The sequence below is a fragment of the Rhineura floridana genome, chromosome 1 (assembly GCF_030035675.1).
Source record: "Rhineura floridana isolate rRhiFlo1 chromosome 1, rRhiFlo1.hap2, whole genome shotgun sequence".
NCBI classification, from domain to species: Eukaryota; Metazoa; Chordata; class Lepidosauria; order Squamata; family Rhineuridae; genus Rhineura; species Rhineura floridana.
The window spans coordinates 101,880,563-101,900,255 of NC_084480.1; the positions used below are offsets into that span (position 1 = coordinate 101,880,563).

General features: G+C 41.7%; 1 protein-coding gene across 3 annotated transcripts in view; it reads right to left on the reverse strand.

Moving 5' to 3' along the window:
- The window catches only part of VPS13A (vacuolar protein sorting 13 homolog A), a 304,094-nt gene that overhangs the window by 248,256 nt on the left and 36,145 nt on the right, over nucleotides 1–19,693 (reverse strand). For all 3 annotated transcript variants that reach the window (XM_061627500.1, XM_061627520.1, XM_061627510.1), the window contains exons 9-13: nucleotides 17,883–17,963; nucleotides 16,905–16,962; nucleotides 16,078–16,205; nucleotides 6,588–6,694; nucleotides 6,084–6,255 (exon numbers count right to left, since the gene is read on the reverse strand). In XM_061627500.1, the coding sequence (XP_061483484.1) occupies nucleotides 6,084–6,255; nucleotides 6,588–6,694; nucleotides 16,078–16,205; nucleotides 16,905–16,962; nucleotides 17,883–17,963 (546 nt within the window). The remainder of the gene's footprint in view (nucleotides 1–6,083; nucleotides 6,256–6,587; nucleotides 6,695–16,077; nucleotides 16,206–16,904; nucleotides 16,963–17,882; nucleotides 17,964–19,693) is intronic.

The following is a 19,693-nucleotide window of genomic DNA, read 5'->3' on the forward strand; positions in this document are numbered from 1 at the left end:
AGTCTTTCTAAGCATTCTGCTTGGACAAAACTTATAGTGAGACTAAGCAAAAAACATCCAGCCCCACAAGCACCATCATTGGATGGTTTTCTCCCTGCATTTGCAGGAATTGTTCCTGTTATGTGCCTTCAAGTCAATTATGACTTACAGCGACCCTATGAATCAGTGACCTCCAAAAGCATCTGTTATAAACCACCTTGTTCAGATCTTGTAAGTTAAGGTCTGTGGTTTCCTTTATGGAATCAATCCATCTCTTATTTGGTCTTCCTCTTTTTCTACTCCCTTGTTTTTCCAAGCATTGTTGTCTTTTCTAGTGAATCATATCTTCTCATGATGTGTCCAAAGTATGATAACTTCAGTTTCATCATTTTACGCTTCTAGTGATAGTTCTGGTTTAATTTGTTCTAACACCCAATTATTTGTCTTTTTCGCAGTCCATGGTATGCACAAAGCTCTCCTCCAACACCACATTTCAAATGAGTTGATTTTTCTCTTATCCGCTTATTTCACTGTCCAGCTTTCACATCCATACATAGAGATCGGGAATACCATGGTCTGAAAGATCCACACTTTAGTGTTCAGTGATACATCTTTGCATTTGAGGACCTTTTCTAGTTCTCTCATAGCTGCCCTCCCCAGTCCTAGCCTTCTTCTGATTTCTTGGCTATTGTCTCCATTTTGGTTAATGACTGTGCCGAGATATTGATAATCCTTGACAAGTTCAATGTCCTCATTGTCAGCTTTATCGTTACACAAATCTTCTGTTGTCATTATTTTAGTTTTATTTTCAGCTGTATTCCTCCTTTTGTGCTTTCCTCTTTAACTTTCATCAGCATTTGCTTCAAATCATTACCGGTTTCTGCTAGTAGTATGGTATCGTGTGAATATCTTAAAATTTGGACAGATTCAGTCTCATTAGCTTGTAGCAACTCTATTGGTATGTTTTCTGTTCCTGGTGATTTGTTTCTTCCAAGTATTTTAAGAGTAGCTTTTACCTCACATTCTAAAATTTCTGGTTCTTCATCATACGGTTCCTCCATGAATGAATCTGTCATTCTGACATCTCTTTTCTCATTGCTTCCATCTTCCTTTTATTTCATCTCGGTCAGTCAGCATGTTCCCCTGTTGATTATTCAACTTCCCTACCCTAGGTTCAAATTTCCCTTTAATTTCTCTAATCTTTTGGAAAAGGGCTCTTGTTCTACCCTTTTTGTTGTCCTCTTCTATTTCTATACAATAACTATTGCAATAGTTCTCTTTGTCCCTATGTACTAGAAGCTGTATTGTTGCATTTAGGGTTCTAACCGTGTTTCTATCTCCTTTTCCTTTTCCTTTCCTTCTCTCTTTAACCATTTGAAGATATTCTGCTATATGCTGACAATATTCTGCTAATTTCACGAACACTGATAGGCCTGAGGAGACTGCTGGCGGGTATAGCCACCTTTTGCTCTGCAGAATCGCTAACAATAAACTATGACAAAACCAAAATAATGATCTTTACCAACAAAAGAGTTAATTACGTTTGGAGAATCAATGGTCATATCATAGATCAGGTCAAAGCAGTTAAATATCTAGGTTTGATCTTTCAATCAAGCGGTTCATGGGCTTTACACATGAAGTCGGTTATTTTAAATGCAAAAAGAACTACGAAAGCATTATTATCATTTTATTATAATAAAGGGGGACAGCTCCCTATTCCAGCTATCAATATCTTTAAAGCTAAAATAATTCCCCAATTACTATATGGTTCACAAGTAGCAACTTATACAAACTTTGCTCAACTGGAAGCTGTTCAAAATATGTTCCTTAGATCAATTTTTGCAGCTCCCACTTGTGTCCCCAGTTTCATCCTATGCATGGAAGCGGGATTATCTTCTTTAGAAGCACGAATCTGGTGCCTGAGAATTAGCACTTGGCTTAAGCTAATATTCAGTCCTATTGGCCTGGCACCTCATATTTTGCAGGATAGATTTCATTCTTCATGGGAAATGATGCTTATTAATAAAATAACATCCTTGGGGTTCTCAATCCCTGCAATTCCAATCATGGGCCTTTCAAAAGCGAAAGAGCAAATTTTACAACGTGTTAAAGATGTGGATCTTCAACAACACCTTGTTCTTATTAACAAACACTTATTCAATCCTAATCCCCAATTCCCAATGCCGTATCTTTTTAATTTATCTATACCGAAGCATGGGAAGGCATTTATGTGGGCAAGGCTAAACTGCCTACCAAATGCGATTCTGATGGGCAGATATAATAAAATTCCTTATAGTGATCAGCTTGTGCCCTTGGGGAGGTTGAATCTTTAAACCATGTCTTTTTCCATTGCTCTTTGTACCATGAAATCAGAAACTTTATGATCAAGCTGCTAATTATTTCCCTGCCAGGAAGAATCAAGACTTTTTATATTAAGTATCTTCTTGCTGGTCAATCCGCTCATATCACCGAGTCTGTAGCTAAATTTTGTGCCACAAGTATTTCCATTAGGAAAAATCTATACCCGTCCACTCAATAGCATTAAATACTGATCGGTCCCTTTCTTACAAATCGTGAAGCGTCATATATTATATATGAATTATTTCTATAAACATTTGGCTACTGAACTTTGTAATTTATTTTGTCTTATTACCTTTGTATAATAATTTTAAACTCATATTTTAACTTTTTTAATTGTCTAACCGCTTGAATATTTTGTGTGTTTGTATGTATTTATACTGGTCTTTGACCGTAATAAACACTACCTACCTACCTACCATTTGAAGAGTTTCTTCAGTCATCCATTGAGGTCTTTCTCTCTTTTTAACTAGAGATATTGTCTTTTTGCATTCTTCCCTGATAATCTCTGACTTCACTCCATAGTTCTTCTGTTTCTCTGTCAACTAAGTTTAAAGCCTCAAATCTGCTCCTTATTTGATCTTCATATTCTTCTAAGATGTTATTTAAATTGTATTTTGGCATTATTATTGCTTTGTTGTTGTTCTTTTAGCTTTACTCTGATTTTCGATATTACCAGTTCATGATCTGTACCACAGTCTGCTCCTGGTCTTGTTTTTGCAGAAAGTATGGAATTTCTCCAACTTCTGCTACCAATTATATAATCAATTTGATTTCTATACTGACCATTTCATGATGTCCATGTGTAAAGTCATCTTTTTGGTTGCTCAAAAAATGTGTTTGCAAGAAACAAATTATTGGCTTCACAGAATTCAATACATCTCTCTCCTGCTTCATTTCTATCTCCGAAGCCCCATTTCCCCACAATTCCTAGTTCTTCTATGTTCCTTACTTTTGCATTCCAGTCCCCCATGATTATCAACACATGTTGTTTTGGTGTGTGATCAATTTCTTCCTGTACTTCTGCGTAAAATCTCTCCAGTTCCTCTTCTTCTGTGTTTTGTCGTTGGAGCGTAGACTTGGATGATGTTTATGTTAATAGGTTTCCTATTTAATCTCATTGATACCACTCGCTCAGACCTCGCATTATAGCTACTAATTGCTTTTGCTATATCACTTCTCACTATTAAAGCAACTCCATTTCTTCTTAATTTCTCATTTCCTGCATAAAATATTTTGTAGTTGCCTGATTGAAAATGTCCCATTCCAGTCCATTTTAATTCACTCACGCCAAGTATTGTAATGTTGATGTGTTCCATTTTAGCTTGCCAATTTCTTGGCCTAATACTGTGCACAGCCCAAATGAAGAAGCAGTTTCACACTCTTTCTTTCCTAACACAGCAGCCTTTCATGTTTCTCCTGCTGCTTGATAAAGAAAAAAGTTAAAAAGACCATGTGCAATAAAATATTGTCTCCTGTCTGGAAAAACAATGAAGAGGTAGTTCAAAGACTAGTAGCTTGAAAATATTGGCTTGGATCCAAAGATTCCACTGGAGATGACACTCCCTGCCTTCACACCAAGTCTGTATTAGGCCAAGACCAAAGCCAAATTGGTGTGCCATGGAAGTTATAGTACAAGGAGGGCCTCATCAGCCCCTTCCTCCTAAAGAGTGAACAGCTCATTTCCAGCCCTTCCCTTACAAATACAGGGCAATTTCGAGAAAATAAAGTAATCGTCGGCTGTAAATTCCACAACCATGGGTGTTGGAAAAGAGCTTGCATTTAATTTATTTAATTTATTTATTTATTAAACTTGTATACCGCCCCATAGCCGAAGCTCTCTGGGCGGTTTACAATGACTAAAAACAAATACAATTTAAAATACATCTTTTAAAAAACTATTTAAAACACAATTTAAAAATTTAAAACAATATAGAACACATGCTAAAATGCCTGGGAGAAGAGGAAAGTCTTGACCTGGTGCCAAAAAGATAAGTGCTGGCGCCAGGCACACCTCGTCAAACAGATCATTCCATAATTTGGGGGCCACCACTGAGAAGGCCCTCTCCCTTGTTGCCAGACTCCCAGCTTCCCTCAGAGTAGGCACACAGAGGAGGGCTTTTGATCTTGAACGTAGTATACGGGTGGGTTCGTATCGGGAGATGCGTTTCATCAGGTATTGTGGTCCCAAGCCGTGTAAGGCTTTATAGGTCAATACCAGCACCTTGAATCGAGCTCGGAAACATAAAGGCAGCCAGTACAAGCGGGCCAGAATCGGTTTTATATGTTCGGACCATCTGGTCCCTGTTACCAATCTGGCCGCTGCATTTTGCACAAGCTGCAGTTTCCAAACTGTCTTCAAAGGCAGCCCTGCATAGAGTGCATTGCAGTAATCTAATTTAGAGGTTACCAGAGCATGAACAACTGAAGCCAGGTTATCCCTGTCCAGATAGGGACGTAGTTGGGCCATCAACCGAAGTTGGTAGAAGGCACTCCGTGCCACTGAGGCTACCTGAGCCTCAAGTGACAGAGATGATTCTAGGAGAACCCCCAAGCTACAAACCTGCTCCTTCAGGGGGAGTGCAACCCCATCCAGGGGTTTATTGACAGGTATTCCTGCATCCCTCTGGGATGCACACCTTAACGTGGTGAGGGAGTTTGAGAGTGTCGAAGAAGCTGAGAGCAATGCCGTCAGGAGTCTAGACCAAGAGGCTAGACTCCTAGTGTTGGGGAATTTTGGGATCTTGGACTGGGGATCCTTGAAGAAATTTGAAGACATAGGCTTGAAGCAAAAAGGTTCCATGTTCCTATTGTGTGCATCGTGCAACTCCAGACTCTCCTTTTGCATGTTTGTGCATCACCCTCTGGGCTTCCTTTCGGCTTTGACCCAGTTGCATTATTAGTCACAGCGCTACTCATACTTGTCCTTTGTTCTTCCTCAGTAGCTTGCTGAGTGCCATCTGACCTGGGGGTCTCATCTTCCAGCACTATCTCATGTTGCATTTTGGATACTCTGTTCATAGGGTTTTTGTGGTAAGAGGTATTCAGAGGTGGTTTACCACTGCCTTCCTCTGAGTTTGGATGCATCTTAATCTGGTGTCTCATCTTTGACCATTTTGTCTTGGGTGACCCTGCTAGTAATGGAGAATTTTTATATATCCACACATATAAACATAGACATTAGAAGTTATGTTTATGAAATATAAGAAATCACAAGGAACTAAGCACAAGGCCCACAGGCCTGTGAGAACCCTAAAATCCTAGCATTAAAATCAGGCCTGTGAGTGAGGCCTTGATAGCAGGCAATGGTTAATTCACCTCACTTTGAATTCCTGCTTTTGCCAAAACAGGCCTGTGTGTGAGATCAACTTTAATTAATGAGTATATTGTTTGGAAGCAAATGAGCATGTAACCCATGATTCGTATTTTAAACTGATCCTGGGAAATAACTTATTTGTGAAGAAAATAGTTGGCAAGCACAGTTTTCAGAGGGCTGCAGTTGAATGGGGGAAACATACCCTTGTGCAAGAGATATTTGTTTTGAAAACATAAACATTAGGTTTCAGTTAGCATGTATTTCAACTTTGATTGCCTCATTTGAAATCTGTACAAGTTAAAATGTGAAATCAGCGAATCATAATACATAATATGTAACACCCTGTTAGAAAACTACCAGGAAATGCAGTCACTATTTTTAATGAGTGTGATAAAAAAGTGTAAATTAATAGTCATTTAAAACTACTAACCTCCAAAATGTTCAAACATTCCTCAGCCGGCTTCTTTGATGTTATTTTTGTCTTGTACAGATCTTTATAGTTCTTCACTTGATTCCTATGGTAATGAATATGTTCCCAAGACCACATCTGTAACTTGGGTTGGACATTTACTTCAAGAATGCCATATATAATATATCTCCACCTAATGGAAAAAAAGAAAACAAATGTTTGGGGAAAGTACTGCATACAAAAATATTTTTCCTTTCAAAACACATCTTATTTAAAAAGTCTTCTTACGTTAGTGCAAAATAGCCCAGTTCTTGATCTTCCCCCAAAGCCCAGAAAATGTTGTGTACATTTAGACATGTGAATTAATATGTACAAGAAATGACCAAGAAGCCTGTAGAAAATAATATTTGAAAATGAAAGAATTAATGCCTGAATATTTTCTCAGAAAGAAAACAGTGCTGTTTAGATAAAACATTCCTAGGTTATTTTTAGAAGCAAGTTATCAAAAATAATTGGATATGTTACCATGTTTTGGCATTGTTGTGAACAGGCACATCTGGCCTATATTTCCTGTATGGTAAATTTCGAGTCATCATATCTATTGATTCAAGGAGCTCCATAACACTGAAATACTGTAAGAAAAAAATGCATGAGAACACTTACCATTTGGATAAAGGAATCATTACTATTATTATTATTATTTATTAAATTTATATCCCGCCCTTCCTTCCAAAGGGAGCCCAGGGTGGCTAACAAATAATATAAAAACATCTATCATTATAACAGAAAGCAAGCTATAACCCTTAAACATACATTATTTTTAATACAACTTTAGTACAAGTTATTTTTAGCAGAGCTTTCATTTTAAACCACCTATAATGTATTTTATTAAGTTTCAGATTTAGAGGCAATAGTCCTGTCTGAATAAATAGTAAGGGTCAGAGTTTTCCATCTTTCCCAGGAATCAAATAGGATTCTGCACCAACTATATAATCTTGACAAAATAGAAATAAAACCAACTAACCATTATATGTGGGTAAAAAAAAAAATCAGCAAAGAAGACATCTGCTTCAGACCCAGGTTAATTGATTAACAATTGATTGAAACAGACATTTTCATTTTAATAAAGTAAATGTAAATTTGCAGTCTCATTTTCCTCACTCAGTGAAGGAAGACACTTGAATACTCACAACCAGTATTCATCATAGATTGAAAAGTTAACCTGGCAATACACATTGAAACACTTTCTATTCAAAACAAGGGGTCTTTAAATAGAAAAGACAGAGAAACAAAATGTGTAATGTTCGTCACTGGTATAAAATGAAATTCGTATCACCACCCTGCTAATATCTTGCCATGGGACACTATGCCAGACAGTTGCTGATTTGGCTTTTGCTCTGGTTGAATTAGTGATATCCCCCATGGATAACAAGACCTGTGATTGATATGCTAGTACAATACAGCCTTTGAACCAATGAGCTGAAGTGTATGTAGGAACTTTTTTCTGGTAAGTAGTCAGGTAAAAGAAGAAACTTGCTGCTCCTGAAAAGCATCATCCTATCAAGACAGAACTTTGGCACGCATCTGATATCCAACTTATGCTGCCTGGATAGGACTTCAAGAGAAGAAGGAGAGAATGCCTATATCCTGTGAAACACTGTTCACCTTCAGAAGAAAGGATGGGCCCTTGATCAAAATCAGAGATGTAAATATTATCCTAGCTCTTAGTGCTCTTACTTAGTGCTCCAAAGTGGCAAAAATGTACCATTGGTCTCACCTGAAAGGTGATTTTCATAGGAGTGGGCCATCACTGCGGGTAATAGTTCCACCTATCGTGCGAAGGCAAGAATGTTTTTGAAGTCAAGACTAGGGGCGTCAGGCACCTCCCACTCTCCAGTTCATTCGTAGCGAGTCTAAAAAGAGATATCTAAAAATACAAGAACAAGGCCAACAGGCCCGCCAGGAAAATAACATAATAGTCACATGCATAACAACATGACTCTAACATAACAACATAACAGAACTAAAAGTCTTGACTTCACTCTTACATTTAAATATAATAGCGTAACAATAACATGTAACCCATTTATAAAATCTCTAGTCATCCTCCAACTGGGAGGGTCGTGATGGCCCACTCCTATGAAAATCACCTTTCAGGTGAGACCAATGGTACATTTTCCATAGGAGGTGGGCCATCACTGCGGGATGTACCAAAGCAGCCCATACAGGGAGGGACCACCCACGTGTTAATCCTCATTAAGAACCTGTTGCAACACTCGTCTGCCGAAAGATGCGTCAGCAGAGGCATAACGATCAATTTTATAATGCCTTATAAACGAGTGTGGGGTAGACCAGACTGCAGCCCTACAAATATCGGCAACAGGAGCATTAGTGGCAAAAGCAGCCGAAGTGGCAGCTGACCTGGTAGAATGAGCCGTTATACTAGCTGGAACTGACAGCTTCAGGGACTCATATGCTAAAGTAATGCATGCCCTTAACCAACGGGATAAGGTAGAATTGGATACTTTATGCCCCATAGACCTTGGATGAAAGGATACAAACAGAGACTCCGTTCGTCGAATCTCTTGGGTCCTAGACAGGTAGGTCTTGAGAGCCCTCCGGACATCTAACGAATGCCAAGCCTTCTCGAGAGGATGGGTAGGATTCGGGCAAAAGGAAGGCAAAACAATGTCCTGGTTGCAATGAAAAACTGAATCGACCTTGGGACGGAAGGAAGGATCAGTCTTCAGCACAACAGAGTCCTTATGGAAGACGCAGAGGTGTCGAGCAGAAGACAATGTGCCCAACTCCGAAACGCGTCTGGCAGATGTGATTGCGATCAGAAACAAGACCTTGAAGGACAGCATACGTAGGGGCACAGTCCTGATGGGTTCAAACGGAGGGCGTTGCAAAGCCTGCAGAACTTTCGGCAAACTCCATGAGGGGAACCGATGGACAACAGCCGGAGAGCGTAGGGCGACTCCCCTCAAAAAACGTTTGATGAATGGATGTGAGGAAATATGATCTCCAGGAGAGGACACTGAGAGAATGGACGACAGTGGACGCATGTTGACGTGGAGTGTTGGGTCGAAGTCCCATCATAAAGCCGCTATGGAGAAATTGCAGCACCTGATGCACAGTGGCCTGGGATGGATCATGGTGGTGGGACTGACACCACTTGGAGAAAGCCACCCAGGTATTTTGATAAATACGAGTGGTAGATGGTCTTCTCGAGGCCAAAATAATATCAATCACAGCATCAGACAGTCCAGCTGACCTCAAATGTCCCCGTTCAAACGCCACGCTGTTAGATTGAGCCAAGTAGGGTCCTGGTGCAGTACTGGACCCTGGGATAGGAGGTCTGGCCTGACTGGAAGTGTCCAAGGATCCATCATTGACATTGCCAGAAGATCTGAGAACCACGGTCGGCGTGGCAAAAATGGTGCTATCAGAACCAGCTGTGCCCTTTCGGTTCGCGCCTTCCTCAAGGTTTTGGCTAACAATGGTATGGGAGGAAAGGCGTACAATAGACCGTCTGGCCACGGTGTTGTCAGAGCATCCACTGCTTCTGCTGTTGAGTCCAGGTATCGGGCAAAGTACCTGGGAAGCTGGCAATTGTGACTGGAAGCAAACAGGTCGACTGAGAGGACGCCGAACCGACACTGGAGACGATGGAAAATGGCTGGATGAAGTTTCCATTCTCCCAGAAAGACCTGTTGTCTGCTGAGCCAGTCTGCTGTCACATTCCAAATCCCTCTGAGATGTTCTGCTTTCAGGGATTGTAGATGTTGTTCTGCCCAGACAAAGATGAAGGAGGCTAAGTCCTGCAGAGGATGAGACCTGGTGCCCCCCTGTCTGTTCAAATGTGATTTTACACACGTGTTGTCTGTTCGAATGAGCACATGGTCCAAAGGGAACAGAGACTGAAAATGACGTAGAACTAAGTGGACAGCCTTTAGCTCCAGCCAGTTGATGCTTTGAGTTTGCTCTGCGGTGGACCAAACCCCCTGAACGTACTGGGAGTTGCAGTGGGCTCCCCAACCGATGAGGCTGGCATCTGTGGTTACAACGGTTCTGCGGGGTTCTCTGAACGACGTGCCCTTGGAGAGGTGTTGAACCTTGGTCCACCAGCGGAAGGAGAGGCGCAGTGCGGGGCTCAAACGAACTTTGCAATGGTTGGAGCTGGCAATGTCCTGTTGAAATGGCAACAGAGTCCATTGAAGGTGCCGAGTGTGGGCTTGAGCCCATGGCACAATGTGGATTGTAGAGATGAACATCCCGAACGCACTGGCGAGAAGCATGACGTCTGCGGATGTTTGTTGCATCAGGGACCTTGTGATGCTTGTGATGGCAGTGATGCGATCTGGAGCCAAGAAGGCCATTGCCTGCAGGGTGTCCAACATTGCCCCTAGATGTAGTAGGCGTTGGGTTGGTTGGAGATGGCTTTTGTCGAAGTTGACAAGCCAGCCGTAGACCTGCAAAACATTGAGGGTGATCGTTAAATGATGATGAGCCAGCTCCTCAGACTTGGCCCGTATTAGCAGATCATCCAGATATGGGTAGAGATGAACCCCTTGGGTCCGGAGATAAGCCACTAGGATGAGTAGCACTTTGGTAAACACTCTTGGAGCAGAGGAGAGGCCGAATGGCATCGCTCTATATTGAAAGTGCTGGTGGCCAAAAGCAAACCGAAGAAACTTTCTGTGGGCTATGCAAATGGGCACATGGAGATACGCTTCCTTAAGGTCGATAGAAGCCAGGAAGTCTCCTTCATGCAGACTCTCCGTAATGGAGTGGAGTGATTCCATTTTGAACCTGCGATATGTTACAAAACGGTTGACAAACTTGAGGTCCAATACCGCCCTCTATGATAAATCTCATTTTGGCACAGCAAATAGGAGGGAGTACACCCCTTCCGACCTCTGAGTTGTGGGGACTGGCTCTATCGCCGCTATGTCCAAGAGGTGTTGTATAGCTGTCTGCATGATTCTGTGCCTGGCTCGTGCCCTTGGGCAAGGGGACGGATGGAATCTGTCTGATGGGATTGCCCAAAACTCTATGGCATAGCCATGACTGAAAAGCTCCCTGATCCAGGAGACCGTAGTGAGGCGCAGCCAACGGTCTCCAAAATGAAGTAATCTGCCACCTATGGGCAGTGTGTTAATACTGCTTGCGTTGGCAAGGACCTCCCCTATATGAGGACGATGAGTTGCCCCTGCGCCCTTGATACTGACCTCTGCCCTGGAAGCGTCGGTTCCAGGAGCCCCTGAATAAAGTGGGGTCATAGGATCTGAAGTCGCGGCCTCGTCCTCCTGGCCGCGTTCCATGAAAGGGCTGGTTAGTACGGAAGGAAGGAAATCGCCTGAAAGGCCTGTGGTTGATGTTCTTGACAGTGGCCAGAACCGGTTTGTGGGCGTCTTTTGGATCAACCAGCACTGCCTTTAGAGCTTCCTCGCCGAAGAGTAAAGATCCGGAGTAAGGAGCCCTGGACAGATTCATTCTGGCTGCTGAATCAGCCTGCCAGTGGCGAAGCCAGAGGGTCCGTCGCGCGACTATCTGAGCTGTCATGACTCGTGCCCCCAATTGAGTAGCATCCAAGGTGGCATCGGCCACAAAAGCTGCTGTCTTACGCAACTTTAACAGTGACTTTCTGAGGGCGACAGGATCAGGGTTAGTGTCCTCTAGAAGATCATCCAGCCACATCATAGCTGCTCTGGAGAAAATGGAGGCTGAAGCGGAGGCACGCATGGAGAGGGCAGTGGCCTCGTGATTTTTGCGGACGGCGAAGTCTATTCGACGCTCAGTAGTGTCCTTTAGTTGGGATTCCCCTTCCCTGGGCAAAAGAGATCATGAAACGAGGCGAGCGATTGGTTCGTCTATGCCAGGGACGTCTAACTTGGTGGCAAAGTCCAGAGCTAGGGCGTAAAGCCTGTCAGCCAGGTTCTTGAAGCGGCGAGATTGAAATGGGTGAGCCCATTCTTCAGAGGCCAATTTGGCAACTGGGTCCGGCACCGGGATGTAGTGTTCAATAGGTGCAGGGGATTTGAGAACCTTGGCCCCTTTGATGGCTGGGGTGGAAGAAGTTGAAGGCGCAGTCTGGAGACCAAGGGTATTAACTACCCTGCGTGCCAGGGACTGATAGTCTGAGGCATTAAACAAACGATACGATGTCTCCTCCTCATGATCTGAATAGTCGCTCCAGTCATCTCCTTCAACGTGGTCAGTGAAGGTTGACTCCTCCGCATACGAGGCTTCGTCAATACATCTGCCTCTGGCTACATCAAAGGGATTTGGTGAGCAGGAAGGATGAGCTTCATGACACGCACGTTGGTCCATGTTGAGTTGAGGTATGGCAGGAACTTGTGGTAGTGACTGCATTTGGGTGAAAAATGCCAGCATGGCTTGAAGTTGGGAGAGGAAATCAGGGGACAGCTGCAGCCCGGTTGTGGCAGATGTTTGTGCCTGAGTAGGTATTGGAGCAGATGTTTGGGGCGGTAAAACGGAGGGAGGCTGGTTATGTGAAAGCTGAGTGGGAAAGCCAGCAAAATCCTCCTCGTCAGAGGAAGCAGCAGGGGAATGAAATATATCGCTTATGTGTGCCTGAGTTGCGGTGGTTGGCACAGAGTCATAGCGTGGACGCTTTGGTTTGCTATGGCTGGAAAGATGTTTTGTCTTAGCCAGTGCTTTAACATGCTTAGACTTAGTCGCCTTAGAATATTGTGGCTTGGCTGTTTGTGACATGTCTGGCTGATCTGGTATCATATTGGCTGATTGCGACATGTCTGGGTGTTCTGCCATCTTATATTAACTTGGGTGCAGTACACGGCCACAGAGGGGGCAGGATGTAAAGACCCGAACTGGCACAGTGTACGACCACAGAGGGGGTAGAATACACTGGCAGATGGCTAAGTGCATGGCCACAGAGGGGGCAGGATGCACTGTGGTATCAGCGTTAGTATAATATAGACTGTATTTTAGGCTTGGTACACGGCCACAGAGGGGGCAGGATGTACAAAATATAGTTCAGATTAGTGCTGTAGGCTGGATTTCAGGCGTTGTACACGGCCACAGAGGGGGCAGGATGTACTGAATATAATTCAGATTTAGTACAAATCAGCCACTGATATTAAAGCTCCAGCCTTGCTGATACTGAATATAATTCAAATTTAGTACAAGTCAGCCACTGATATTAAAGCTCCAGCCTTGATAATACTGAATATAATTCAAATTTATTACAAGTCAGCCACTGATATTAAAGCTCCAGCCTTGATGGTACTGAATATAATTCAAATTTAGTACAAGTCAGCCACTGTAAATTTGTGTGTAAGGAAGCCCTGTAAGTCTGTCTACAACACACATACAACACACATACAGATAACTTGCAGGGAAGGTATCCATTGGTTAATAAAGGGGTAACAAAAAAGGCGGGAAATTTGAATTCAACAAAAATGGCGCCCGGAAAAAAGAGCGGGAAAAAATTATCCAAAAATGGCAGAGGGGGAAGAAGCAATGGCGGCCGACTGGTAACGAACTGGGGGAAGGGCTGCCCAGCACAGTCTCACAGGGGGAGGCGCGGGGTCGATAGTCGCACTTGCGGCTCTAAAAAACCCCAAAAGGAGACTGCCAAGAGAAGCCTGTGTCGGGAAAGGCAGCAGGAGGGAAGCCGCTGTCGCCGCCGAGTAAAGAGCTCTCCGCGGCGAAATTAAAGTCACGGACAGAGAGGGAGAAAGAGAGGGCAGGAAGCCGCAGCCGCAAGCTCCCGCCTGGGAAAGAACCGCAGCCGCGGTCTCTCCAAGAGCTCCTCAGAGCGCTGCTTGAGACAGCCCAGCACAGGAAAAAATAGAGCCGCGAGCTCCCGATGGATGCAACAGAGCCAGGGGGAAAGCTCAAAAGCGGACAAAAACGAAGAGAACCGTAGCCGCGGTCTCTGAGGGGACCCTCAAACAAGCCTCAAACAAGTAAGGGAAATAAACTGAAATAAAGGCTCAAAAAATAAAAAGCTCAGAATTGGCCAAGAAACGTAGAGAACCGCAGCCGCGGTCTCTGTGGGGACCCTCAAATTTAAATGGAAAGTTAAACACAAACAGGGAAAGGAAGGACTTGAAGACAAATGAACAGACAAATACACGAAACTTAGCTAAAAGCTACTTGCTACGCTATAGATCCAATCTTGTTCGTACGAGGCAAGAATGAACTGGAGAGTGGGAGGGGCCTGACACCCCTAGTCTTGACTTCAAAAACATTCTTGCCTTCGCACGATAGGTGGAACTATTACCCGCAGTGATGGCCCACCTCCTATGGAAAATTTCCAGTTTACTCTGATGCAGTTCTCTAGAATTTCATTCAAGGGCTCAGTCTTGAACCTCCATTGCTTGTGGAACAGATTGAGAATTACAAAGTCCAAAATGGCTCATCTATCCCCATTCTTTATTTGGCACTTAGAAATTTTTGGAAATATACAGTATTTTACATTCTTGCATATTGCTCTGATATCCAGAAGATGGCAAACAGGCTGCATTTACTCCCAATATGTTCCTTTTTTATTTTGATTTGTATGAACAAGTTGCCTGCTCCTGAGTGTTTTGGCATACCCCTTGGTTATAGTCCTTTTCACCTACTGGTTGGTAGCAGTAATGCTCCACGTGTAGGTCAAGGGTGGAGAGTCACTCAGATTCTCATCAAGATTGTGCTGGATTGAAGCAAATGTTTCTTTCCTCTCTACTGACTTGGGGGGGGGGAATTAATTATCAGGTGGGTTAGTGCAGCTGCTGCCTCTAAAACTGTATTAGGATTTGGAAGGTGAATGGACTCTTCCATCTCCTGATTTTTAATCTTCTTCCCTTATAGTTCAGAAAGGTGACTCCACAGAGCACTCCTTTTGGAACAGTGTTATGCCAAAGTTTGACTTCAAATTCACATGCCAGCAGTTCATCAAAAGCTTCACAAAAGTCATTCCCAAATGATGTGTCATGGCACACTAAGTGCCAAACTAGATGTCACATTCTTCACATCTTTAGCCTTTGAGTGGATTATTTTTTTAAAAATAAATAGCTTGATACAGGGGAGGCAAATTAGTATGTGAGGGAGTGGGCCTTAACCCACTTAAAATCAGAAAAAAGAACATTACAATAAAAGCTATACAATAACATAAAAAAACAGAGCCAATAAAACAGCAGCAACAACTTCAAAACATGTCATCAATATACAGAAAAATCATCATAGTCCATCAAATGCATGGGAGAAGCAATTAAGTTTTCATCTGATGCCAAAAGAATATTAATGATGGCACCAGAAAGATCTCACTGGAGAAAGCATTCCACAAGTGGGGAGCCATAAGTGAACAGGCCCTCTCCTTTGTTACTACCCTCTGAACTTCCCTCAATGGGAACAACACTCTCAGATGCAAGGCTCCTCAACTTGGATTAGGACTGCAAAGAGTAGATGCCCTCCCTTCTCCCATGGTTCTGATTTGGTCTGTCAAATCCATCACACAGGGGCTAAAGATGTGAAACACATTACATCTAGTTAATTTGGACCATATCTCTAAACTATATTTGGACTACACTGTCATCATGCTAGTATTACATATAAAGATCAATTCTAAGCATGTGGGTGTGTGTAATTAATTAATTAAAATTAATTAATTGATTGATTGAGAAAGAAAGAAAGAAAGAAAGAAAGAAAGAAAGAAAGAAAGAAAGAAAGAAAGAAAGAAAGAAAGAAAGAAAGAAAGAAAGAAAGAAAGAAAGAAAGAAAGAAAGAAAGAAAGAAAGAAAGAAAGAAAGAAAGAAAGAAAGAAAGAAAGAAAGAAAGAAAGAAAGAAAGAAAGAAAGAAAGAAAGAAAGAAAGAAAGAAAGAAAGAAAGAAAGAAAGAAAGAAAGAAAGAAAGAAAGAAAGAAAGATTTTAGCTTTTCAACAGGAGAAAGTATTAGAATGTCAAACTTTAATGACAGAGGTTCCCAGTCCATGATACAAAACAAGTTTCTGAAAACTGAAACCATTTATAGAAAGTTACCTGTGGTTTATTAAGTTCTATGGCTATATCCTGAAGATTTATATCTAAATCTAATTTTGGTGCAGAAAAGTCAACATCAGATCGTGGATTCATACGGAGCTTGGCTTTAGCAGAAATTGGTCGGAATACTAAAAAACAGAATTTTTAGAATAAGTGAGTCAAGAAAGCAACGTGAACAGTTTTATTATTTAATTTCTGGGTAGACTCTTCCTTGACTATTGCGAAAGAAGAAAACAGGATTCCCTGCCACTCATCAGGCAGTAACTCCAGGCTCCATGATCGGCTCCCCAGTCATAGGCAGAGTTGTGCTGTGCTTGCTAATGTAGGCTAATATAATGTATATTAGTACAAAGGTTCTGCCATGGTCTCATCCAATAATGAGCCAGAATCACTGTAGCAATCTCCCCAGGTGTTACTTGAGAGAGTCAACATGGTGTAGTAGATAGAATGTGGTGGGAATATTTGGGTTCAACTGACCTCAGCAATGAAACTCAAAAAATAGCCGTAAGCCAGTCACTATCTATCAGTCAAATTTATTGGTTCAGAGCTTATACAAGGATAAAAAGGATAAAAAATATGAAAGTTTATATTGGCCATAAAAGAGTTCCCTGGAAAAAGTGCAGCACATAAATGGGAATCAGAAACTCTTGCTAATCTATTGCAAATTACCCAACATCTAACAATAAATCCTGATCTACCTTCTGACCACCATGTTTCCCCATGGGAGGAATAAGATGCAAGGTCAATCTCCTAGGCCCTCCAGAACTATGTATTCTACACAATCATAGAAAACACATGTGGGAATGCAGAGATTATGAAAAACTTACCAAAACTGTAGCCTTTTGGAATCATATTACTGCTTGCAACTCCATGTTTTAAGTTACTCTTTGGGGAAAGGGAACAAAAATGAAGTGTAAAAATTACATATTAACTTCCCAGAAAAGATATAAATTGGTTAAAATATAATCCAAAAGAAATAATCCCACACACAGCAGTAACATTTTACTATGGTGTAAAATCTAATAGGCATAGACCCGAATTGATTGATTCCCACATTTTATTTGTAATATCAATTCTGCTATTCAGGTCTAGGCATGCTAAATTTTAGCTTACGCATATTAGATATATGCTGTTCAAATGTCAAGCCACCCTGCAGACTTCATGGAATAGGTGGGTGAGGAGGGAAGGAATGATTTCACTTTCCACTGTACTTACGGATAGAGTATTTTCCAAGCCATGTCATAATCTACTGCGAGGATGGGAAACCTCTAGCTCATTTCCAGAAGAGTGACTTAGAAATATAAAATGTGGATCCCACACATTAAATTGATCAGACAAGACTCTGTAACAAACCCTACATTTATCAGGTATGTGATTGCCAGGATGACCAGGTGCACAGAAGGATATATCTTCTGCATCTTAAACAGCTTTGTAGAAGAATGAAATCCAGCAAGTAAAGCCACTCTCAACCCTGCCCCTGTCAAAACTCCACTCTCTAATGATTAAAGACACAGAGTTTTGTCCTACTTTGCATATGGTCATCCTACAGCATATGGAGATGGGAGATATTTAAGCATGAAAATATACTACCTTGATTATGAAGAATGTTATATAAATGCCTTAAATAAATACACAATTACTTAGAAGTAATTTCTACTGAGTTCAGTGGGGCTTACTTCCAAATAAGTTAGCACAGGACTGCAATGACACATAGACTTCATCCAACACATTCAACAAAATGGAATCCCTACAGAGCAAACCTTATATTCAATTTACGACATTAATATGACATACTTGTCACTCACCAAAGATTCTTTAAACCCCCCCTGATAAAACATTTCAGACTTCACATTCCAATAAGCAAAAAAGTTGTCCAATCGAACAAGCTGAAATAAAAAAAATTAAGCAGAATCAATGGAATTGCCATCTTTCGGTACTTTCTATGTACTTCACATGATCCAGTACAAATATATTGTATATGTAAATGTTCGAGGTGGAACTTAAGAACGTAAGAATGTAAGAAGAGGCTGCTAGATCTTGCCAATGGTCCATTTAGTCCAGCATTCTGTTCTCACAGAGGTCAACAAGATGCCCAAGGGAAGCCCACAAACAGGACCTGAGTTCAAGAGCACTCTTTCTCCTGCAGTTTGCATCATGATGCCTCCAACCAAGGAAGTAGAGCATAAACATCATAGTAGTCACTGATAGCTGTATCCTCCATGTATTTGTCTAATCCTCTTTTAAAGCCATCCAAGTTGGTGGCCATCACTGCCTCCTATGGGAGTAATTCCAAAATTTAACTATGCACTGTCTGAAGAAGTACTTTGTCTGTCCTCAATCATCCAACATTCAGTTTCATTGGATGTCGCTGAGTTCTAGTGTTATGATAGGAGAAGAAAAACTTTTCTCTAGCCATTTTCTCTATGCCATGCATAATTTTGCACAGCTCTGGCATGTCACCTCTCACTTGCCTTTTCTCTAAACTAAAAAGCCCCAAATGCTAACTTTTCTCATACAGGAATCCAAGTACACGATGTCAACTGGGTCACCTCTATATGCTTGTTCTCAGTCTCTTTACAAAATCTTCTTTACAAACGCTAGATTTGTGGGAATTAATGTCATTAATTAAAATGCATGCATTTTTAACATAATATTCTTGTCATACTCTCAGGCTGTGGTCCTAGACACACTGAATTAGAATCAGTCCTCTTGAAATCAATTAAAATAAGGATAAGGATCTGGATGCTAAGCCTGGGTCAAGAATTAGCCATCCCCCCCCCCAAGAATATCACCATATTGCATTTTGGTCAGGTTTTTAATATATCAAAACAAGAGATAACACAAAAGTATTCAATACAAATTAGTTGTCAGTTATAAATTGTAATCATCATTCCACTGCAAGAACTTTTTTCGTGTGAGCTTCTATAGCGGCTTTACAGTATTCTCCATTATGTCCTTGTAGTTTTCAATGTATAGGATAGAAGCTGGTAGTGTCTCAGAACTTTGCCTAATTCTTCTATACCTCTACTTTTTAAAACTGGGTATATCACTCCATAATGGTGTATCTCATATAGGATTCAGCTTTTCCAGCTGTGTTGTGTTGTCATATGTTGCAAGGGCTTGGGCTAACCCCACTTTGGTTCATTTGGAGTTGAAGGGGTAGCAAGAGTATTCTGGACTATAATTCCCACCCCACCCATGTTTTCTGACTCATTGTGCCTTCCTAAATACTGTGAAATGAGGATAAGAAGCAAGGACCATTTTTGGCACTTTTGGAGGAATGTGAAGACCCTCAAGTAAATGTTACCTTCTTCCTTGGCACGCTTCCCTTATACCCAGCAGAACAATTCCATTGTTCAAAGACAGCATTAGAAAGCAGTCTTAGTTTCTCTGAGTGTCAGCAAGAAACACACACACAACAAGAGATAAACCCAGACCCCTCTTTTTCATGTTGGTTTGTAAGAGGGGAAGTGTATTTAAGAGCAGTTTTTGAGACCCATAATGGCAATCTGAGCTTCAACATGTGTAACTACACTCTCAAGGAAAGCAGTGCAGGACTACAGGCCACAGATTGGGAAGGGAGTCTGGGTCTCCGTGTAAACCTTGAGGCAAAGAG